This window comes from Gavialis gangeticus, unplaced genomic scaffold (assembly GCF_001723915.1).
Source record: "Gavialis gangeticus isolate Ggan-Ray unplaced genomic scaffold, GavGan_comp1, whole genome shotgun sequence".
Lineage (NCBI taxonomy): Eukaryota > Metazoa > Chordata > Crocodylia > Gavialidae > Gavialis > Gavialis gangeticus.
In genome coordinates this window covers 335,163-351,948 of record NW_017729000.1, presented here as the reverse complement: position 1 = coordinate 351,948, position 16,786 = coordinate 335,163, and the positions used below count along the sequence as shown (strand labels likewise).

At 50.4% G+C, this 16,786-nt stretch overlaps 2 protein-coding genes across 2 annotated transcripts in view; both read right to left on the bottom strand.

The window, feature by feature from the left end:
- Window positions 1-188: 188 nt before the first annotated feature.
- Window positions 189-5,407, bottom strand: LOC109289735 (bromodomain-containing protein 8-like). Its single transcript, XM_019505935.1, has 6 exons — window positions 4,966-5,407; window positions 3,913-4,395; window positions 2,686-2,828; window positions 1,845-1,931; window positions 1,340-1,408; window positions 189-420 (listed from the first exon to the last, which is right to left on the bottom strand). The coding sequence occupies exons 1-6, from the start codon at window positions 5,077-5,079 to the stop codon at window positions 189-191; spliced, it is 1,128 nt and encodes a 375-aa protein (XP_019361480.1). The 5' UTR covers window positions 5,080-5,407.
- A 2,718-nt stretch (window positions 5,408-8,125) lies between these two features.
- BRD8 (bromodomain containing 8) overlaps window positions 8,126-16,786 on the bottom strand; it is a 31,829-nt gene continuing 23,168 nt past the window's right edge. Inside the window, exons 11-20 of the mRNA XM_019506021.1 lie at window positions 15,763-16,215; window positions 15,323-15,416; window positions 15,092-15,132; window positions 14,534-14,748; window positions 14,066-14,158; window positions 13,729-13,797; window positions 12,897-13,074; window positions 12,452-12,556; window positions 10,230-10,274; window positions 8,126-9,134 (exon numbers count right to left, since the gene is read on the bottom strand). Of these exons, the coding sequence (XP_019361566.1) occupies window positions 9,075-9,134; window positions 10,230-10,274; window positions 12,452-12,556; window positions 12,897-13,074; window positions 13,729-13,797; window positions 14,066-14,158; window positions 14,534-14,748; window positions 15,092-15,132; window positions 15,323-15,416; window positions 15,763-16,215 (1,353 nt within the window). The 3' untranslated portion in view covers window positions 8,126-9,074. The remainder of the gene's footprint in view (window positions 9,135-10,229; window positions 10,275-12,451; window positions 12,557-12,896; window positions 13,075-13,728; window positions 13,798-14,065; window positions 14,159-14,533; window positions 14,749-15,091; window positions 15,133-15,322; window positions 15,417-15,762; window positions 16,216-16,786) is intronic.

Genomic DNA, 16,786 nt, shown 5'->3' with positions numbered 1-16,786 from the left:
TGCAGCCTCGGAGGTCTGGCCCAGGAGGAAGGGCAGCGCCGGTACCCCCAGGAGAGCCCCCAGCCCCGGGGTCGGGCACAGCGCGCCCCACGACAGCGCCCAGCCCAAGCAGACGGTGGCTTGTTTCTGACAGTACCCGGGGGGCGGGGGCGGGGGCGGGGGCAGGGCACCCGACTGCGTGCGGCTTCTTACCTCTCAAAACGCAGCCTGTCCTCGGAGCACAGGAGCGCCTCGCCCAGCATCTGCAGCTGCTCCAAGACCTCTTGCTGCATCTCCACGGCCATGTGGTGCACGTGGTGGTCAGCGCTGTTGTACATGACTGCGTTGTGGAACATCAGCATGAGGTCGCGCTGGAACTGAGCGGTGCTCCGGATGTGGCCCTTGGACAGACTTCTCTTTACGGTGGTTAAATCCATGGGTCTGCAGGAGGTGGGAAGGAGTGAGACCCTATCAAGTATCAGAACACAGGGACCCCCCCAGCCTCAACACCACCGCCTCGTTCCTGTCTCCCCGTGATCCGACATGCACGGCCGTTCTTAACCCAGCTCTCAAGTAGGGAATGAGATCCAAAAAAATCTGAAAAAACAGTTTAGCCTCGTCACCCAAGCACTGTGCCACTGGCAACTGCTTCTAAAAACTGAGCAGTACTGAGTGTCAGACAGAAAGCAGCAATCTGAACAACCAGTTAAAATCAGCCCACAGTGAGGGGAAAAATGAAAGGAACTAGAATCTACAGTGCATAGATGACATGGAGCTCTCGGGCAATAATACACTGCCAGATGCCAGAAGCAACGCACGATCTGGGGGCAGGGGAGACTGGTCAGTGAGGAAAGCTGTAGCTCAGTGAGCTGCTGGGGCAGCACCAAGCCCAGAAGCTGGTTGTGCTGGCTGCTCAGGTTCCTGCTGCAGACCAAACAGCCCTGTCCCCCAGGGGAAGCGGCTGATTCCTGAGGGGCTTGCCAGGTGGAAGGCAAGTCAGAAGCACAACAGCCACCAAACACCTAAGGGTGCAAATCCGAAGGAGGGAGTCAGGAGTCCATGTGGCTGCTAGGAGCATGTTATAAATAAGGAAACTGGGTCTTTGGGACAAAAATCCCTTCAGGGGAGTGGGGCCGGGCAGGGTGGAAGCCCTGTAACACAGGGCTAACCCCAGGAATGTAAGCCACGGAGGGCCTTCCTGCCCCAGTCTGAAAGGGGGCAGGTACCCCGTGACAAGCCTGGGGCAGGTTTCCTAACCCAGCTGCCTTGGACTTTCCCTCTCTGGCAGCTGGATCCAATAAGGCCAGAGAAAGCAGGTGGAAAGGGTCTCAAGCAGCTTTCCTGCCTTCTCCCAACTGACCTTTTCACCACATCCTTGTACCCAGGGGCTTGCTTGTCTGACACTGGCTTCAGGAACGGGCCGCTGTATCTAGGGGACAAGCCCAAAGAGAATGAGGCGAGATCCAGGTCTGCCCTGGCTGGCAGCTGACTCCCAAAGAGGGAGTGGGCTGTGGGCAGCAACACCATTGCTTGATAGGGCTCATCTCCCTGCTAGCGGCCCCTGGTTACAGTGGCTGGTAAAGCCAGCACCAGCAGAGGAAAAGCTCTGAGACCCTGCTGGGGCTGGCTGAAGCCAGACTTGGCCCTCTGCATCCTGCACAGACCAGTGGCTGCCAAAGTAGTAAGAATGGAGATGCAAGGCCAGAGCCCCAGAGCAAGGACCCCTTTCTGCTGCAAGGTAGGCAACATGAAAGAGGAATGCAGGAGAAATGGCTGGACTGCTGGTGCCTTCAAGCAATGGGGGAGGGGCTGATGGCACTGGGGAGCCAGGGAGAGTGTGGACCCACCCCACCCTCCATACACACCTGTGACTGGCTATCATCTTCCAGATGGACAGCAGAGTCTTTTTGAAATGCATGCGCTGCAGAGGGTCATCCCAAGTCAGTTGTACCCTGCACAAGACATCACCCATTCAGCCTGCCTTGAAGTTCAGGGAGGGGCCTACACTGCTAACCTCCCAGCGTGGGTGGCCAGGGATGTACAGGGCAGGTGCCCCATGGGGCAGCATTTCCCAGTGCACTCTTGCCTGAAGTCTCTTTGGAGACCCTCCCTTAGGATTTACCTGTGCCCATGACCCAAGTCTACCCTGTCTTGGCACCACCTCTCTGGCTGCTGAGCAAGAAGGCATCAGAACCTGGAGAACAGTCGCTGCACTCTGGCAGCAGACTTTTGAACAGGGTGTCTTCTCTCTCTGTTGGGAGTGAAGGGTGTCCTCATTTCTTATGCACCTTTCTTGGTTCATCTCCTGACCCTCCTTGCCCACACACCACCCAAGGGAGAATCTGCAAATGAATGGCCTGTTTCTTGAAGAGCATTTGGGTCCCAGTGGGGAGGCCAGCCCCACTGCTCAGTGTACCATATGCTTCCCTTGAGGACAGTGCTGGCAGGCTGTCTGCAGGACTGCCTGGCAGAGCAGGTGCCCAGCTCAGGCTGGGCCATGGTCACTTTGTCCCCGCTCCCCTTTTGCTGCACCTGCAGTAGAACCAACACCCAAGGGTCAGAAGCCCATCACCAGCAGCCACCGGGGCCATCTCTTCCTCCACTTTCTGCTGGCTTGCCACCCTCCCTGAAGTGACCTGCCCCAATCCCTGGCTTGGCCTCACACAGACAGTTCCACTGAAGGCGCCACAGGGCTGCACTACTCACAGCTGCGAAGGTGCTGGGTTCATGTGTATAACATCTGCCGGGGAACCCACAGAGGTTCTGCAGCCACTGTCTCCTTGTGCAGGGAATACGGTGTTCCCCTGCCTCTCCCGCTGGGCTTGTCCTGGCGCCTCCTCAGCCTTGCCCTGGAGGACAGACAGAGAGGATTGACTGCTCAAGGCGAGAGTCTCAGTGACAAGGTTGCTGGAAAAGCCCCATCCAGAGGTTGCACTTGCAAAACCAAAGCTTCAAATCCTGGTCCCCGATCTCCAGGAAGTGGGTGTAGCAAGTGGGTACACAAGGAGCCCCCACAGTCCTGGCTGAGGTGCTGTAAGTTGTGCCATGCGTCACAAGTCTTACTCTGGATCTGACAGTCACCTTCAGTTTCCAGTGGGGATTGATAGCCCAGCACTGGCACTAAGAGGGAGGCTGTGGACACGCAGCAGGTAAGATGGGGAGGAGATAGCAGTGTAACAGAGAAAGCTGAGAGAATGCAGAGACAGAGGACGGAATGTGATTGTTCCCTCCCAAGCTCCTTGTGATAGAGCAACAGTGAATGGAGCCTGCCAGGGGGTGCTGAGCAGTGCTGCTGCAACAGCCACTTCTCCATGGAGCACAGGGACCATGGCTGTGTAGGACAACCCTTCTGCCTGGATGGCAAGCAGCACTGAAAGAAGAGAGCTTCCCAGTGTCCAGCACAGGGAACTGCCAAAGGCAAGTGGGTAAAGAAAGCCCCAGAAAGTGGAGGAAATTTGTTCTGCAGGACTTTGAAAACTGGGTAGGTTCTAATGATCCATGGTCCAAGACAAGGCTGCCTTGGCTCTGTAGAAGCAGGGGAGCCCCACAGGAATTTTCTGCCCCGAATGTCCAATTCTGGTGACATGGTAAAGCAAAGAGCCTGGCCCCAGGGAGCAAGGGACTGTCCTGCTGTATCTATCATTGCTGTTACTCAGGGTATGGTAACACCTAGAGGGGCACCACTGAGATCACGGCTTCCTTGGACCAGGCACTGCAGACAGTGAAGAGCTTGCCCCCAGTTATTACACTTTAAATATGTAAGATAGAAGTGAAGGGCCATTATCCCAGGGGATGAGTGGATAGATTGAGACCAAAAGAAATTATGATTGCTCAAGATCACACAAGCGCTCTAAAATGAGAACCCAGACCTCCAGGGTCCCCGTCCACCACTTCTCAGCAAGGCCAGAAATCCAGCTGCCCGTGTGCATTTACCTTCATACTGCCTGAAAGTTCCTCCTCTAAGGTAGGCATCCCCAGGGAAGTCGGATTCGTGAGCAGCATCTGGTTCTTCTCTCCCTCCTGTATTCCTTCTGCATTCTCCACCACAGCCAGGCACTCCCTCTCCTCTCCCGAATCCCCTTCCTCTCCTCCTGGGACCTGGGACTCTCCTGTATCCTCTCCTACATCTTGTGTTTCCTTTGCATCTTTGGCCTCCCAGCCCACGTGCTGTAAATCCCCTGTCATCTGTGGCATGCACACACCTCTTCTCGGGACAGGCAGTTTCTCAGCTTCCCCTGCCAGAATTCGTGGCTGCCCTTCCTCCTCTGCCTCTCTTCTTGGGACTGGGAGCCTCTCCATCTCTTCCTGGCAGTTGAGGGCTTCCATTTCTTCCTTCTCCCTAGCAGTACAAAAAGCCCTGTCCATCTGTGCTAAGTCTGAGCCACTTATGCAAAGAGGTTCCATCAAGTTGGTCACCTGTAACAGAGCATTTCATTACTAATGTCAAACTGTGACAGGACAAGAGACTGGGACAACTGGTTGAGAGCACAAGCCCTGGGGGGCTACTGCATTACAGTAACGATTGCTGTTACACCACAGGAAGATTTGCAACAGCTTGTTACAACAGCTTTCCTAAAGGGCAGTTCCGCAGCATGGTCCAGTCGGGAATCTCAAGGAACAAGCTATTACTCCCCACAGAGCCTTTAAGCAAGGAAAATGTCTGGGCTTCCCCCCAGAATAAAACTGTTCATCTAACAGCCCCCAGGGGTGTCTGTTGCTCCACCCCAAATGCTTTGTGGCAGGATGACAGAGATGCTCAGAGCACTGACATTTTAGAGGTCTGTGTCACGCAGACTCTCCCACTCACCCCAGCAGCTCTGCCTCAGAGAGGGACTGCAGAAGTCTGTCCTGTTCACACCGCCCTGCCACCTTCAGCAGTAATTCCCATATCAGAGGTTCACAGGACTCCACCCTGCAAGCCGCCTCCTGGCTGCTTCCCTCAAGCTTCTCCCAACAGCCATCTCCTGTCTTCCTCCATCTCCTCACCTCCAGATCCAAGCTGGAATCCCAGGAGCTGTGAATAGACTGGCAGCAGCTGCTCTTCTCAGACTCACTACGAGACTCTCTCTCAGAATCCAGCCACATCCACGTGTGTCCCATCTGCAAACATAGATAGAGACATTGTCAGGAGCTGACAAACGAGTCCAAAGCTACACAGACTCCATTGCTCATGGTCACGCTGTGGAAGCCTAAAAGGGGAAGAGACACTCCCGAGCCCAGATTCCATAATGTGCTTTTCACTGGTGCAGTCAAGGCTCCAGCTGCAGCAGAGAAACTCTTTTCTGAGCAATTCAACCCTGTGCTTCACTTTGAGGGGAATTCACCACTCAGCTTAGGGAGGACTTGACAGGATGAAGTTTAACTGCAGCCAAAAAAGTAGGGCTGTATTTGGTAGCCATGTTGGTCTGAGACAAAAAGAAATGCAAAACTCTAGAACTCTTGGTTCAGAGATGATACCTTTTATTAGACCAATTAAGAAATCACAAAGAACTCCAATGATGGATTTACTCACTGTGGGCATGTCTACAGGAGATGCTAAAAGCACAGTAGACTAACTCTACTGCGCATTAGCACATCATGGCTAAAGCCATGCTAATGTACAGTAAATTAGTCTACTGCGCATTAGCATCACATAAAAGACATTACTGTGCAGTAGCACACATCATGGTACATTTAGTAATTACAGGTACTAAACTTAATGTGGCGCATTAATGCATGTGTAGATGTGCCCTGTGACTAACACATGACTGGTAAAAGAAAGCTCACCAAGAGGACCGCAGCTGCCAGGGTGCACTTGGCATTCTGAAGGCTCTGAACAGGCATCTGGCTGGGGTCATCTGACCCCAGCACTCTTTCCTGCCTAGGCAGGAGGTCAGACTTGATGATCTGTTGAGGTCCCTTCTGACTCCAGAATCTATGAACACCAAATGCTGAAGAAGCTGTTTTAAGTGAAAGAAGTGATTGGATAGACATGCTGATGCAATGTCTGTCAGCCTTGGGGGAGAAAGTAGGGGACAGATGCACCTTAAAGACTAACTGAATCAGAGATACATAAGCTTTTGTGATGCTATCTGTGGGAGTTCCATCAGAGGAAAAGCAACCAGCACCATTCATCTGCAGCAGAGAAGAGTTCTGCCTGCCTGCACTTTGCAGTACAAAAATGGAGGTTTTTTTTTTTTGTTTGTTTGTTTTGGGGGGGGGGGTGCGCGGGGAAGAGGCCACTTGTTCCAACTTCCTCAGTCAGACCTTGCTGTCCTGTCAGGTGCAGATCCAGGATCACTTCTGGGAAGTCTATGGAACTGCTTCAGATTCATCCCAAGGCAACAGATAAGATTGAGCCTCAGGCTCATCAATCTAGAGGCCTTATAATACAACTAATATGTAACTGGGGTTCTATTAAAAAGGAACTTCCCTCACTGAACTCCCATGAGCAGATCACATACCAAAGGAAAGCTATTGCTAGGCAGATAGCAGTAACAGCTTTAGCAACTGAAATTGGTCAGGTGGGATCCAATTTTTTTTTGGAGGTACTGAGCAATTATAGCTTCCGTTGACTTCATCTGGCCCAATGCAAAACCCAAAGTCCACATGGATCCAGCTCCAGAATGCAATGGATTTTACTTTATCCAAATTAAAACCAGAGGTGGCAACAGAAGCAGTATGTTCCTGAGACCTTCCTTCAAGATTTCCTGACCTTTGCATTTAAGAGCAGCAAAGCATTATGCAAAGTCTGTTCTTTAACACATTTAAAATTTATATGCCTGCATGACAAAGGCCCATGATAACACCATTAGACATGACAGGTTCCTGCTGCTCCCCTCATTAAGGAGCATGTGTTGTGGGAAACTCAACAACCTGCGGGGCCTGAGGAGTGAATCACCGCAGTCACACTAGAGTGCACAGCATATGGGCTAATTTTTGACATTTTCATTTGGCTCCTCGACAAGCAGAGTAATTACTCCCAAGTGATGTCCACCTAAAATGCTGTACTAACATAACTTTAGCAGTATCATTAATTTGCTGCAGCTGTGCCAGTGAGTTTCCCCATGCAGACGGGCCCTACAATACCAATGTTCTGATTAAAAATTTGCTGTAAACAGCATCAATAATTTACTCAAATGGATTAAGAAATGGATAAGATTTAAAAAACAAGCTGTTAATGGAACTATTTAGTGAGGTTCTGCAGAAATCATGGGCCAATTCTATTTGATCATTGCTGGTAAAGTCCACAGATGAAAACAAAGGTGGTAAATGAGGCAGCAGTTGCCAAAAGAATCTGGATCACTTGTGAGCTGTGTCCATCCAAAGAGAATGTCTGAATTCAGCCACATATAAGATCACTTCTTGGCACAAAGCAAGCAGGTCATGCCTCCTGAGGACTGACCCTAAAAGAACAGCCCCTAAGAGGATTTAAACATCACAGTGAACAACAACAGGAATCCCAATTGCAGCACTGTGGCAAAGGGGCCAAAATGATTCTTCGAAGTACGAACGAGGGAGCAGCAAGGAGGAAGGGGAGCAGGGTTTCAGTGAGACCCATGCTGGAGTGCTGCTCAGAGTTGTGACTTCCACCTTTTAAAAAGGAGGTTTAACTGGAGAATGTGCAAAAGACACAAAAATGATTTGATGCTTAGAAAACATTGCCTAGCAGAAAATGAGACGGAGAGCTCAACATCTCATTTATAAAAAGACTGTCAGGAAACGTGTTTATACTCCAAGTTGCTTCACTGAAGAAAATAAATCAGGTACTGAAGAGTTCTTCATTAGCAGAGATACAGCTGAAACCAGAAAAAACACACATTATAGATCAGGCACAACAAACACAGCAAATTATCCACTAGAACAACCAACCAAGCAGAAGTGGCAGTTTCTCCATCTCTTGATGTCTTCAAATCTTACCTGGCTGCCCTTCTGGAAAATAAGCTTTAGCCTAACAAAGCACTGGGCTCAATGCAGAATTAACCCAGTGAAATGTAACAGCCTGTGTGACATCAGAGGTCAGCCTAGATGACTCAGTGGTGCCTCAGGCCCTCTGACTAGGAATCTGCTTTGGCCACATGGCTCCGAGGCTGAACCAGGCTAGCTATGGGGTGAAGTTCTCCACTCCCTTGTCTACTACCAAAAACAGGCACAAACATAACTTCCCCCCCCCGAAAATGACAGCAGTTCTGCCCTCTGAGAGCAGATGAAGAGAAAAGGGGCCTTGAGAACTGTGGCAATGAGAGTACTGTGTCTCAGTTAAGCCTGCATATACAGGAATGGAAAATTCAACACTCAGGAACTCCTGCTAGTAGAGGGTAGCGATGTACTCAGTTGAAGGAAAGAGCTGCAAAGGAAGGCTTGAAATACCAAGTCTGAAGTCACCGACTGACATCTCAAGATGGCTCACATATCTCTTTCCAGGTTCCCATGGAAGAGGCCTGTACAGTTAGCATGCGAATCTCTCAGATGAGATTGTAAATGCCAGTCCTGTCAGTCTCTTCCATATCAAAGCTCCTTGCACTTTTCATAGAAGCAGGCTCTCATAGCCACATAGGACCATGCTCGCAGCCACATTTTTGTACCATCCCCAGCCAAGTACTACATAACGATCTGGAGACTGGCTGCTGGTCTCTAATACAGAGGCTGCTGCATTTCAATAGCTTGTTGCATGCAAAAAAACTGGAAAGCACCCAAGTGTCTGAGCATAAGAACAATGCACGTCTTTAAGTGAGCAGACCACTGTAACGCCAATCAGTAAATTACACACCCCTCCCCAGATTCACTCCTGCACTTTATTATACACATTTACACTTCATGGCTAAAAATCTGTACACTTCACATTACAGTACATGCTAGCCACTGGCTGCTAGCTAACACAGGACACTGATGGCCCAAGACTCCTGCCCTAGAACAGGCAGTAGGGCTGGTCTTCCTCCCTGGGGAAGTCTCTTCAGGTTCACACATTCAGAGAGGGCACTGCTTGCCACATGTGACAATCCAGGGGGCTGAAGGTGCAAGCAGGCTTGTTCCCTCCCTGGCTGGGAACTGAAGGCATCTTGCTCACTTTTCAGCTCTGGATGCCAAATACTGGATCTTGCCTTCCCGTTGCAGACTCATTTCTTCATTTTCATGTCTGCCTCAATGGCACAGCGACGCCCTCTGGTCCCTCCATCCTAACCAACATGTAAACAGATGGGAAAGAACCAGCGTTAGCAAGGGTGGAATGAAAAGAACAAGCTTCCTTCTGTGCTCAAGGAGATGGATTACAGCTCTTTCCTGCCTTCCAGTAAGCAGTGAGGAACGCATTGCAATCTGCTGCAAGATGGGCTGGGGACACCTGCCCTTCCAACATTACTGGAGTGGGTCTAACAAAAAGGCCCCAGTGGGGGCCCAGAACCACATCTGTCTACAGGGAGCAAAGGTAGCCAGAGGGTGGGCAGCTGGCTTCCCATCTGTACAACTCTTTTGGAACCAATTAAAAGAGCTGCACTAAACAAAGTGAAACATTTGAGTGGATCTGGAGTGGGGTGGAGAAGAAGGAACTGCTGGCTAACGTACCTGATCAACTGCTGGTCCCTACAGGAAGAGCTCCTCCAGCTGAGTGGCCCTGGCACTAGTTCCCTAGCTTCTCCGCACAGCTGCTCTCCTTGAGCACAAGGCAACTGGAGGGCTTCTTTGCACTGGACGCCCTCTCCCTCGTGCTGATATGCTGCCTCTCTTGAAACACTTCTCTGTCTTTAAATGCATATGAGAAAATAAACCCTCAAACGTTTGTTTCTAGCTCAAGAGCTTGGGCTCCCAGGAAGGAAACAACTTTTCCCAGCACTGACAGCCCTCCAATACAAAACAGTTCTTTTCTGCAGGGGAACCTGGCTGCTTTCTGGTCCACAAATGAAACAAAAACTAGAACGCTGTTTTAGAGAGGAGATGGTTGCTATACGAGCATGAACAGATGTTAAAACTGCAGTGCTGTATTTGACCTGCCTTCCCACTTACATTGAGAGAAAGCAGGACAGGAGTCAGAGGGAAAGAAAGCAGAGCAAGAGCCCCAAGAACCTACACGGAAAGAACTACAATCCCTCCCACTCATCCTAAGCATGGGATGAAGATGTTTCTTCTTTGACACCCCTAGCTGCACAGCCATCAACTTACAACACATCACTACAGAGCTACTGGTAGCCCTATGTCCCAGTATCCCACAGACAAGGAGCAGAGCACACTGCCAGGAGTACCCCCCACATTACCTACTGCAGCCTTTCAATACTTACAAAGAGAGAGAGAAGGAAGGCAGGAGAGCCCATTGGGACACTGTCCTGTCAAAAGGCCAAACAGAAGGACTCATCAGATTGCAGATATGGAAGCGCACACACCACACAGAAGCAATGCAACCCACATAGTCATTAGCACAGAGAAACAGGTGCCTTAACTCCCCACCCTCATGGAATCATTCTTATACAGCACGAACACAAATAAGGACACAAAGAAGGATTCTGACAAGTGAGAGGGCTAGGACCAGGATTTCCCTTCACGAGATTTCTAGTCAAGGCTTGCTCCGCTGTCCATCTCCCTCAGGGGACAAACCCCACTCAGGCTCTAAGTTGTCGGGATGCTACAAGTACAAGGCTTTCTAGAAGGTATACTACTTCCACCACCAGTTGAACCTGGTACAGAAATCAAATGGTAAATCTCGCAGACGTGTATTCTTTGGGAGATGAGCCTCAGATCATCTCACGGTCTCTGCTGCCTCTAAAATCTATTGATGAATGTTTAATATGCTTACAACTTTTACAGCACTGTATAATAATGCATCAGTGCTATGCTTCCAAGCTGATCACCTGCAGGGGCCAAGGAGAATTCTCTCTCCTACCCCAAACGTACTACCTGGGAGACTGTTACCTCCCTCTGAAAGATACTGGCTACTTCAAGAGACGCGAGACTGACCAGGATGTCCAAGGGCTACTTAAGGCCTTTTTGGGCACTTAGTTGGTGAGTCCTGTTCACACTTGGGATTAAACCAGTAGCAAGGTGTGAAGTTAAGAAGGTTTCCCCCAGGTCAGACTGGCAAGAAGACCCCTTCCTGAATCACCGGAACATATTTTACTAAGGATGCACCAATAAAGATTTTTTGGCCGATACTGACAGTCGATTATTAACCAGAAATATCAGCCGATACAGATTCAATAGCTGATATATAGCCCGGCAGCTTGGAGAGCAGCATCTGGCCAGTAAGTCTGTTGGGGGGAAAGGGCCGGTGGAGGGAGGGGGGCAGATCAAGGCCCCCCCCCACACACACACACAGTGAGGGTGCTGCTTAGCCAGGGTGGTGAATGCAACCCTAGAAGTAGGGTGGAGCTGCAGGCAGCTCATCTGGGGGTGGGGAGGTGCAGTGCTGGGAAGGAGGCTACAGGAAATTTTGGGGTGGCTGTAGCCACTGCCTGCCCTAAGAACAGCTCCCCTCTTCCCCCCACCAGGAACAGGCTGGCACAGCCCCTGGCTCCAAGCCTGTAGTGGGCATCCTGCCCCCGCCCCACACACAAATCTGGGAGGAACATACCCCATGTCTCCCCCAGGGGTGGGAACAGCCCCTGCCCCACTCCCTTCCTCACCATGGGGGCCTTGATCTGCTCCCCCATGCCCCTTACCCTCTACAGATTTACAAGCCGAACACTGCTCTCCAAGCTGCAGCTGTGCATATGCAGATGACATTTATTGGCAACATTATCAGCTACACAGGCCAAATAAAGTCGATTGCTGATAATGTCAATTTTCCTTTTAACAGTGCCGATCCAATATGCCACCAACATACTGGTGCACCTCTATATTTTATCAAATAAACTCCCTACCACTGCCCTAGCAGTGCCCTTGGTTTCTTCTACAGGACACTGTAGATTTTTATTATCTCATATTTTGGGGTACTAGACCCCAAATTAGTTATGGGGCATTAGCGAGTGCTTTCTGACCGCAATGTGTGGGACAGCCCAGGACTAAAGCTCTCATGGGCCCTTTCAGATGAAATAGCTATTACAAGGTGGCCTGAGATTGCAGAGAACTTAACTCAAAGACCTAGGTAGTCCTTCCCCATTCTACATGCACAGATCAGAAGGTTTGGGGGGGTTATCTACGCAGCAACTCTCCATTTCATGACTCTCCATGTTTCCAGCTCCCTATCATGCCTCGTCTTCTCCAAACTACCCCAGTTTCTTTAAGGTTCCAAAAAATTTACTTAATCAAAAACAAAGGGGTAAAACTATTAGGTGCTGCTGGAGTGACCCTCAAGAGCTGCTTCTATGATAATTTACAGCAGTCATGGCTGAACTCTGAGAATCACTTCTACAGGTTTTGCACATAAGGATCTCAGTTCCACACACCCATCTTTTCTAGGTGGACAACCTCTTCTGGAGCTCTCCAGGACCCATCTGAAAGACTGAACTTCTCTCACCCAAAAATCAGGGGTCCCAGCCCCATTCTACCTTGGGCCAAAAATCCTCACCTTCTCTGAAGCATCTTGTTTCCGAGTGGAGTCTCGCCCACGCAGGCTCTTTGCACTGATCCCAGACTCGGATGTCTGCATGATCAGTTGTGTGGCCAGAAATTGCTGCATGAAAACCATACAGTCAGTTATTAAGGTTAAGTGAAACACTCAGTTTGTGGCCTCAGTCTCACAAGGCACAAGATCAGGAATGACTAGGCTGCAGGCAGCTGCAGTTCTTTGGATACATTCCCTCACTTGCCCTCAGAAGCCACAAATTGTCCCCAGCTCAACAAATGAACTTTGACTCCTGGGAGCTGGGAAACCGCAGAAGGCACAAAGGGGAAGCAATCAAACACCTCAGGAGCCCCTTCTCAGAGGTCTGGTTGGCACCTTCACTATCAATTGGCACATAGGTTCTCTCTAAAATAAGCCTCGGATCAATAAGTCCAACTCCTGCCTTTACCTGGATTTGCTCCAACACATCTCGCTGCATTTCCACAGCCATGTGGTACACGTCATGGTCAGAGCTGTTGTACATGACTGCATTCTGGAACATTAGCATTATATCACGTTGGAACTCAGCTGTGGTTCGGATTAGCCCATTCTCAATGTTCTTCTTAATGGTAGATAAATCCATTGGCCTGTGAACGCAGGACAGTGAGAAGTGGCAGCTGGAGAGTCCCCAGCACTGCCTACACTCTTTTTCTCTTCTGAGCCAGCTTGGTCTTTGCCAGCAATGCAATTATCTCAACTCCCACAATGGCCAAACAGAAACTCCTCAGCACAGATGGCACTGAGGATTCAGACCAGAGGAGGTGAATTGGGAAGCTTTCCTCAGTAGAGTAATCATTGGCCAGCAGAGTGCCCAAAAAAGGCACTCACTACTCCTGGCACTACTGAAAGGAGGTGGAAGCTAGAAGAGCCCAAACTGCACCCTGGACTTCTGGAGATGGTGGACAATTCAAGTAACTCACCTGAAGAGACCTCTGTCTGACAGAGTCCATAGGTTTTAATGGAATAGCTTGTTAACGAAGCCATCTCCTGGCGAGATGGTTCCTTTGACAGAAGGAAACACTGGTCTGCCCTTCTGCAGATTGCTGGGTTCATGCCAATTAAATCAGGGGCTAGCAACTGTTTAGGAGCAGTAGGCCACACTAACAGAGCTAGGTGCGAAGGTGAGCTGCCACTTCCAGCCTGACAGCCATTGCTTCCCCTCCTTTCTGCCACCAATGTCATTTCCTCTTCCCCTTTGTTGCATGGCGGCTGTGGCAACAGAAAGCTGCTGGGTCACTTACCTCTGCACAATACTGTGATAGCCTGGTGCTATGTCATCAGTCACAGGCTGTAGGAAGACATTGGCATACCTACAGGGAGAAGAAGGCAACTATGAGTGCCCAGACTCCTTGCTGACAGTGGAACAAACCCCTGGCCAAAGGCACGACCGGCAGAGACAAAAGCACTAAGCACCTGTTCCACAAATACACATTTTCACTGGTCTTCTAATCAAGCAACAACAGAGATAAGAAGTGGAGAATCTTTCTTCCAAACCCAGGATCAGACCAGCCTGGCAGACAAGAGAGCAGAGAACTCCACCTGCAGTTTGCTTGGGGCTAGCTAACTCTTTTCACTCACCTGTGATTGGCTGCTGCTCTCCAAACCAGCATTATGGCCTTTTTCCAGATCTTCTGGGCTTGGATTGCCTCCTGATCTTCACTGCAAACAGAGCTGAGGAGACAAGGAAGCCTCTCAGAGTGGAACTCATGACACGTCTAGACCAGCACAAGGTTAGGGACTTCCTTCAGCAGTCTCCAGCCCATCCTTCCAGCAGCAGCAACTTGAGCTCATTTGGCCTTGGACCTACCCACAGTGCTCCATGCCAGCCAAGGAAAGGAAACAGCACACAACTCCTTGGAGCTGGCTCTATGGGACTGTCTGCACAACACTCCAAGGAGTAAGGAGGACCTAGGGTCAGACTGATCAGCAGCCAGCTCCCACTGAATCCCTGTTCAGTCAGCAAGACACAAATGAGACTCCCCTACTCCCTCCCAGCATGGTCTGGGATTTGCATTGTGGGTGGCTGAACATTTTGCTGATACTCACAACTGTGAGGAAGCAGGGCTGCTGGGAATGGAGTCAGCTAGCGTGTGAGACTGCAAAGGTGCATTATGGACACTGAAGCCATCATCACTCTCACTCACAGGGGGCTCGTTATCCATTTCCGACAGGTACCCCTCACCCTGATCTTCCTCCTTGGGCTCCTCCAGACTAGGAGCCTCGCTGGCACCATCCTCATCATCCTCTTCCCCCCGAGCCTCCTAAGACATACAATCAAATTCAAACAAACCAGCCCTACTAGGAACAGCAACTAGCCACAGATACTGAAGGCAGCTGTGTTTCAGCAAGCAGTAGCAATCTCCACTAGTCAGCTTCAGGGACACCTGTATAAAACCATCAATCCCTCACCCAAAGCTTTACAGAGTCTGGAGTGAGTTCCTCTCACTTACATCTACCAGCTGCAGACTGACTCTCCCACTGCCCCATGCAGGGAAGAAACAAGCTTTTCTATCCAGCTTGTGGTAATAGAGAAGGGGCTGCAATGGGATGGCACCCCACTTTTAACCATTATACCCAAAAAAAGCCAACTCTGAATTACTTTACCTGGCTTCTAAAGAGTGCTTGGGTGTCCTCCTTCATTGATTCTGGGGAGAAAAGACAAAAACAAAAAGGCAAGTTCATTCCCCAAGAACAAGTTTGGGAACTCCTCCTGCACCAGTGCACCCCTCACAAAGCAAAGACTGTCCATTCTGCACAGATAATCTTCCCCTACAAACTGAACTCCTCCCACCTAGTACGCTGCAGGTAAAATATTTCTTGGCTGAATTAAGTTACCTGACAGCTCAAATTTGTGCTGAACATCAGGCTGTGAAGAATCTTCATTCATATTTGGGACTTGTGGAGGAGGTGAGTCATCATCAGGAGGGGCCTGCAGGGAAGTGAAATGCATAAATCCAGGTGTTTTTTGTCACCTTCCGGGGTGCACACATGCCTCTTCCCACAGTCCAAACCCTGCCGGCTTTCAGTGACAGCTATCCCAGTAGCAATTCAGCATGTGGGCCAGCTGCACACCCTGCCTAATACTGCCTGCTCCAGAGACACCTTCCTGCACAACAACAGTGTGACCCAGAAGGAAACAGCAACTGCTCTCTTCTAATGACAGTTACCAAGATATAATCCTCAAGTTCAGTGTCCATTTTCTCTCTGAACCATTCTCCCCTGCCACACTGCTCCCTGCTCTCCCCCACACTGCCTGACAGACCCCAGCCACACACCTCTGTCTTCACCGTGTTGTGCACTCCTTCATCCCCCTTCGCTAACTCGGCCTCAGTTTCAGAGTTCTCTCCTCCAGCAGCAGCTGCTCTCTGCTCCTCGTCTGTCTCCCGACTCCTGAGCTCAGGCATCTCTGCTGTCCGTGAGACTGCTACTGTGGCTTCTTCAGGGTCCAGCTGGCTCTGTTCCTGCTCTGCAGGTTCTGTCTTTATTTCTGGCCCCAGCTCTCCAAGGTTCATGAGGTCTCTGATTCCCTTTGTTTCTGCCTCTTCACAGTCCAACCTTTCTTGCTTCACAGTCACAGCCACTTGGGGCATCTGGGTCTGTTTCTCATGCTCTTGCTGGATTGGATGCTCCCATGGACCAGTCAAGGCCTGTGGGTCATCAGTCTCTTCACAGAAAGACAAAGCAGCTTCAACTGCTGCTACATCCAGGACTTCAGGATGGTCATCTACCTTCACCCCAAAACAAAAGCAGAGCAGCATAAACCATGGGCAGCAAAGGGGAGCAAAACACCTAGTTTCATAGTTGGTAGGGTCGGAAGGGACCTGAGCAGATCATCAAGTCTGACCCCCTGCTATGGGCAGGAAAGGATGCTGGGGTCAAATGGCCCCGGCTAGGTGATTGTCTAGCCTCCTTTTAAAGGCCCCCAGAGTAGGAGCAAGCACCACTTCCCTTGGAAGTTGGTTCCAGCTCCTAGCCACCCTGACAGTGAAGTAGCGCCTCCTGATGTCTAGCCTGAATCTACTCTCCGTCAACTTAAGGCCATTATTCCTTGTTACTCCCAGTAGTGCTGTGGGGAACAGGGGCTCTCCCACAGCCTGCTGGTCTCCCTTGGCCAGTTTATAGACGGCCACCAGATCCCCTTTCAGCCTTTCTCTTGTGGAGGCTGAACAGGTTCAGATCCCATAGCCTCTCCTCGTAGAGCCTGCCCTGCTGCCCTCTGACCATGCGAGTGGCCCTCCTCTGGACTCTCTCCATGTTGTCCATATCCCTCCTGAAGTGCGGCACCCAGAACTGGACGGA

What these genes read in the sequence shown, in the direction of transcription:
- LOC109289735 (XM_019505935.1), bottom strand. Translation starts at nt 5,079, where the DNA reads ATGGGACACACGTGGATGTGGCTGGATTCTGAGAGAGAGTCTCGTAGT. An exon ending in AACTTTCAGGCAGTATGAAG is followed by an intron (nt 2,829 to 3,912) that starts GTAAATGCACAC and finishes TCTGTCCTCCAG; the next exon opens with GGCAAGGCTGAGGAGGCGCC. An exon ending in AAGATGATAGCCAGTCACAG is followed by an intron (nt 1,409 to 1,844) that starts GTGTGTATGGAG and finishes CTTGTCCCCTAG; the next exon opens with ATACAGCGGCCCGTTCCTGA.